We start from the raw sequence: 6118 nt of genomic DNA on the forward strand, positions 1-6118 counted from the left end.
ATTTGAGGATCGAACTGAGGATGGAACTTGGAAGGATTTATTATATAGGCGCAGATCGGATGGGATTCTTTTGAAACTTGGAGCAATTTCCAATTAATGGTATTAAGTAGATTGGAATGTAAAGAGTCGGAGAGAAGTTGAAAAGACCTGGCAAAGTATTGATTTCATTGTTTTACAATTTGCGGAATTTCTGATTATTTAGCCTAATTTCTACCTAAGAACTTCAGTCAATTCAAAGTTATTCAATGTAATATTGAAGTTATTCACTATTAATATTCACATTTTACATTACATATATTATACAAGCAGGTATTATGGCACGAAGTTTCAACAATTTTCTACATTTAATCTTGTGAAATTCAATAATGTATATGATCCGCTATTGTGATATTCAAATTTTGATACATGGAAATTTTGAATTGGAACAGTCGACCCCGTGAAAGGTTTTATATTATACAATTTTCAATGAGATGTGATATTTAGAAAACTGGATTTGGAACGTAAAGAGTCGGAAGAATACAATTAAAAAAATACCATGAAATATGTTCACCAAAAGATTGGATTCAATCTTGTATTGTGAATTGCAAATGATAATATCGGAGATAATTAATAGTGTCAAAAAAAAATTTTCATCTACCGACAAAAATATCATATAAGAATCAAAACCAACATTCAACCAAATTTAAGATGTAAATTAAACTGAGAGAAGCAGACATAAAATTTTCTCCAGTTGATGTGATTTCCGATGGGATTCGCTGGTAATGACAGTGAAGATGGAAAGAATCGGGAGAGAACTTGAAAGGACTTGGGGGACCTCGGGATTGGACATTTGTTTTCAAGCAATGCTAATGAATTTTAATTTTCAGAATTTATTTCGACTTTTAATATTTTCTTAATGCGAATCTCGGTTGCGAGCTTTCAGCTTCGATATACGCGTACCCATACGCAATGAAATTTAAATTCATTATCAATAAATCTGTATTAAGTTACTATTCAACAACAAAAAATTCAAAAAATATCTTATTAAAAATAATGTCTTTATACTCCTCCTTGGATTTATATGTACTTATTTTTTACGATGAAATTCGATACAAAATATTGAAAATTTCGTACGATTATATGATATTTGAATAGCAGATCTGACAATAATATATGATTTTTAGTACCCAAATATGTATAACAATTATTAATATTAATAAAACTTCTTTTCTCAGATGAAAATCGATGCAAAACAATATTTTTTCGGACGAAAATCAGCATAAAACTTTATAAAAATGGTACTGATATACTATATTTCAGTATCATTTTTTTCAAATATAGTACTAATACGTTAGTTGAGTACTCAAACAAGTATAACAAATACTGATATTAATATAGTATCTTTTGTATCATATATGAAACAATTAGTACTCAAATAATTATATTTATAGTACATTATATTTAAGTAACATAACTTATTAGATAATTAGAATTAGAATAATTTTTGTCTGGCCTTGCTACCTAGCTAGGAAAACAACAAAGTTAAAGCAAGTATTTATGTAGAACGATTTTAGTTATTTATATTGTCAAATTTTAATTTTTATTCTGTATCTTTTAATTTTTGGTAATTTTAATCTCTTCCTCACGTAAGTTTTTATATAATCACTTTTATTTTTCAAAATATATTATTGGCCCATTATACTGCATTAACTTACAATATATAATGTGCTACAATGTAGAAGTAAACTAGTAGAGTAATGTTCCCGTCGGATAAAGATAATTTATATTTTGAACTACTGCTTCTTGGTTGAAAAATACATCCAATGGCCGAGTTCTTCACCTTTTGATGTCGACACAATATCGTATTATTTCGTATTGGGTGAGAAAAAAGAAATTAGTTAAAATTAAGATTTAAGTTTTGATTAAATAATTATTTATGTCATTTTAAATTTTGTATTCTCACAATAATTAAATTAACTTGAGTTGGAAAAAGATGTACTATTTTTTTTTTTTTACACTCTCTCATGTTTAATAGTAGCCGCTGTCACACATCAACGTAATTACAAACATTTTCTGAATGCGAACATCCCTGGAGTGGCACACAATGACTGAGTCGGGATTATTAATCTACCCGCATTATGATTTTAAACTGTGAAATCTTTTAATTTTTTAAATCTAGTCACCCGAACTAATATAAAATTATCTAAAATTAATATATATATATATAATTTTAAAAAATTAGGTCACCTGTGTTTTATCCCCACATGAATGAAAAATGATGCATGTGACTATGCTGACTCGACAAATAGCGTTCTAGCAAAATATTATTGCATCAGGATAGGTAGATTTTGGCTTTGAACCTTTTTTAGTAAGATATAATCGGATTTACTTGGCAATTAGTGGACGTGATGCCTTGAACTATTCGTCGTTTTGTGTAAATCAATACAATTATATTCACATAATAACATTTCTAACATTTCATTATGTTCTCACTGTTGGGTCCATTTCGGCCATGGACACCGCTTGGTTTTGCGAGTGCTTTTTTCATATTTGAAGCGGCCACACTTCGCACTTACGCCGGTGATCTCCTAGGAGAGTATCCCACTATACTCCAACATACGTATTAGTATATCTTAGCATCATATCCCTTTGTGGGCAACACCACTTATCATAGGAATAGGTAGGAGATTTCTCCGATGTTTTTCTACCAATCTTGTAATTTAGTTGTCACTTTTGAGCCTAAATCTTGGGATCTCCAGTCAACTAGGTTGGGTATCCACTACAAGATTTAATTTTGGGGTTTTAATCTCATTCCTCTTGATAGAAAATTCATTTGATCTCTCAGTATACCTTTTGTAAGTGGATCCGCTAGATTCTCCTTTGATTTTACATAATCAATGGAGATAATGCCATTAGAGATCAATTGTCGTATAGTATTATGTCTATGACGGATGTGGCTAGACTTACCATTATATATAGTGTTTTGTGCCCTTCCAATTGCTGATTGACTATCACAATGAATTATTATTGAGGACACTGGCTTATTCCAACAAGGGATTTCTTCTAAGAAATTTCGAAGCCACTTGGCTTCTTCTCTAGCTTTGTTTAAAGCTATAAATTCTGATTCCATTGTGGATCGAGCAATGCAAGTTTGCTTAGAAGATTTCCATGATATAGCCCCACCACCAATGGTAAATACGTAACCACTTATGGATTTTGAATCATTTGTGTCAGAATCCAATTTGCGTCACTATAACCTTCTAGGACCGCGGGATATCTCGTATATTGTAATCCATAATTTAAAGTGTATCTTAAATTTTCAAGTACCCTTATTAATGTCTTCCAATGATCATTGCCAGGATTACTTGTAAATCTGCTGATTTTGTTTACAGCATAAGCAATATCTGGACGAGTGCAGTTCATGAGATACATCAGACTGCCTATGATCTTCGAATACTCTAATTGAGAAATGGGTTCACCTTTATTTTTGGAAAGATGCAAACTTGGATCTACAGGTGTTTTGATCAAGGACATATCATTCGCATTAAATTTTTCCAAAATTTTCTAACATAGTGAGATTGCGACAAAACACGTCCTTCCGATGTTTTGGTGACTTTTATTCCCAAAATGACATCTACTTCTCCCATATTTTTCATATCGAAGTTTTTTTGTTAACATCTTCTTAGTAGTTTTGATGATATTAATATTTCTTCTCACAATTAACATATCATCGACGTACGAGCATACCATCACATATGCTTCAGGTGTGCCTTTGATATAATACATTTATCACACTCGTTAATTTTGAAGCCATTTGACAACATAATTTTGTCGAATTTTTCATGCCATTGTTTTGGCGCTTGTTTGAGCCCATATAATGACTTAACGAGTCTACACACTTTTTTCTCTTGTCCAGGAATCATATACCATTCGGGTTATTCCATATATATTTCTTCCTCAAGTTCCCCATTGAGGAATGCCGTTTTCACATCTATTTGATGTATTTCTAGATTGTGTAATGTTGTAATTGCTATCAATACTCGAATAGATATTATTCTCGTCACTGGCGAGTATGTATCAAAATAGTCAAGACCTTCCATTTGTCTATATCCTTTAGCTACTAATTTAGCCTTATATTTTTCAATAGATCCATCAGTCTTGTATTTCCTTTTAAGAATCCACTTGCATCCTAATGGTTTATTTCCCGGAGAGAGGTCAACCAATTCCCATGTATGATTTTGCAAGATAGATTCTATCTCATTGTTCATTGTCTCCTTCCAAAAGGGGGCTTCAGGACTTGATAGTGCTTCACTAGCTGTCCTTGGTTCATTTTCCAACATATAAGTTAGAAAATCAGGGCCAAAGGTCATTGCTGTTTTAGCCCTCTTATTACGTCGTGGTTCTTGTTGTTCTTCTTGAACTCCACTGCTCGTAGTTTCATAAGTCCTTTTTTGATAACTTATTTCTTTATTTTCTTTACAAGGAAATGTTGTTTCAAAGAAGACAGCATTCCTTGATTCAATAATTTTTCCTTCATGCACATCGCTTATTTCAGATTTATTTACCAAAAATCGATATGCACTACTATTATTTGCATATCCAATAAATATGCAATCTATTGTCTTAGGTCCAATTTTTACTTGTTTTGGTTTTGACACTTCAACTTTTGCCAAACACCTCCACACTTTTAAATATTTGTAGGAAGGCTTGTGGCCTTTCCATAATTCGTAAGGAGTTTCGTCCTTAACTTTGTGTGGTATTTTATTAAGAATGTAGTTGGCTGAAAGGATTGCTTCCCCCCACAAGTTTTGGGATAATCTTGAACTCAATAATATTGTGTTCATCATTTCTTTAAGAGTGCGATTTTTCCTTTCAGCAATACCATTTGATTGCCACCTCTAATACTGTGAATAATTTTTATTCGTTTAGTCAATTGATTTTCAACCTCATTCTTATAATGTTTAAACACTTCGAGAGCCTCATCTTTGCTACGTAGCAAATAAACATAACAATACCTTGTGCAATCATCAATGAAAGTAATGAAATATTTTTTTCCTCCTCTAGTTTGCACAAACTTCAAATCACATAAATCAGTGTGAATTAACTCTAGAGGAGTTGTATTTCTTTCCACGGATGGAAACGAGGCCTTTCTAAATTTTGCCACAACACAAATCTCACATTTGTGTTTTTTGTTTACGTCAATTGAAGGCAATAAATTTAAATTTACTATCTTACGTAATGAATTATAACTTACATGATCCAAACGATCATGCCATAAATCACACGACTCAACCAAGTAAATAAAATTGGTACTTTTATTGCTTTCAATGTTACGAAGTACATTCATCGCATTCAGTTTGAAAATGCTCATTTCTAGATAGCCTTTTCCTACAAACATATCATTCTTAGATAGTACAAATTTGCTAGAATGAAACACTAGTCTAAATCCAGCCTTGACAAGTGGTGATCCCGACACAAGATTCTTTCGAATGTCCGGAACATGTAGCACATCAATAAGAGTTAGTTCCTTGTCGGATGTCATCTTGAGCACCACATTTTCAAGTCCCGCGATTTTTGACGTAGTAGAGTTACCCATAAAGAGTTGTCGTCTACTAATCGGGGTATAGGTAGAGAACATTTCTTTTTCGGCGCAAACATGCCTTGTTGCTCCTGTATCGATGAACCATTCTTTTGGATTGTCCACTAGATTGGATTCAATCACAACAACAGAAAGCATGAGATCTTTCATGTCATTTGACAATTTCTCATCTTCGGTGATGTTCACTTGGTCCCTTGACTTCTTTTGATTACCTCGGCAATCTCGTGCCAAATGGTTAGGCTTGCCACAATTATAGCAATTTCCTTTAAACTTTTTGACATTTCCTTTCTTTGGACCATTTCCTTGGTTTTTTCTCTTCTTACTAGAGTTTTGTTCCACCAAATTTGTTCTCGCCTCAAAATTGCTCTTTCTGGCCTTCCTTTTGGATGCCCTGTTGTTATCCTCAATTCTTAGGCGCACAATCAAGTCTTCAAGATTCATCTCTTTGCATTTATGCTTGAGATAATTCTTAAAATCTTTCCACATAAGAGGCAATTTTTCAATCATGGCCGTCACTTGGAATGAATCACTAAGGTGCAT

The 6118-nt window shown here is 32.6% G+C and overlaps 1 protein-coding gene across 1 annotated transcript; it reads right to left on the reverse strand.

Moving 5' to 3' along the window:
• Window positions 1–3914: 3914 nt before the first annotated feature.
• Window positions 3915–6118, reverse strand: LOC142542066 (uncharacterized). Its single transcript, XM_075648511.1, has 2 exons — window positions 5293–6118; window positions 3915–4510 (listed from the first exon to the last, which is right to left on the reverse strand). The coding sequence occupies exons 1-2, from the start codon at window positions 6116–6118 to the stop codon at window positions 3915–3917; spliced, it is 1422 nt and encodes a 473-aa protein (XP_075504626.1).

The sequence above is a fragment of the Primulina tabacum genome, chromosome 4 (assembly GCF_025594145.1).
Source record: "Primulina tabacum isolate GXHZ01 chromosome 4, ASM2559414v2, whole genome shotgun sequence".
Taxonomy (NCBI): Eukaryota; Viridiplantae; Streptophyta; class Magnoliopsida; order Lamiales; family Gesneriaceae; genus Primulina; species Primulina tabacum.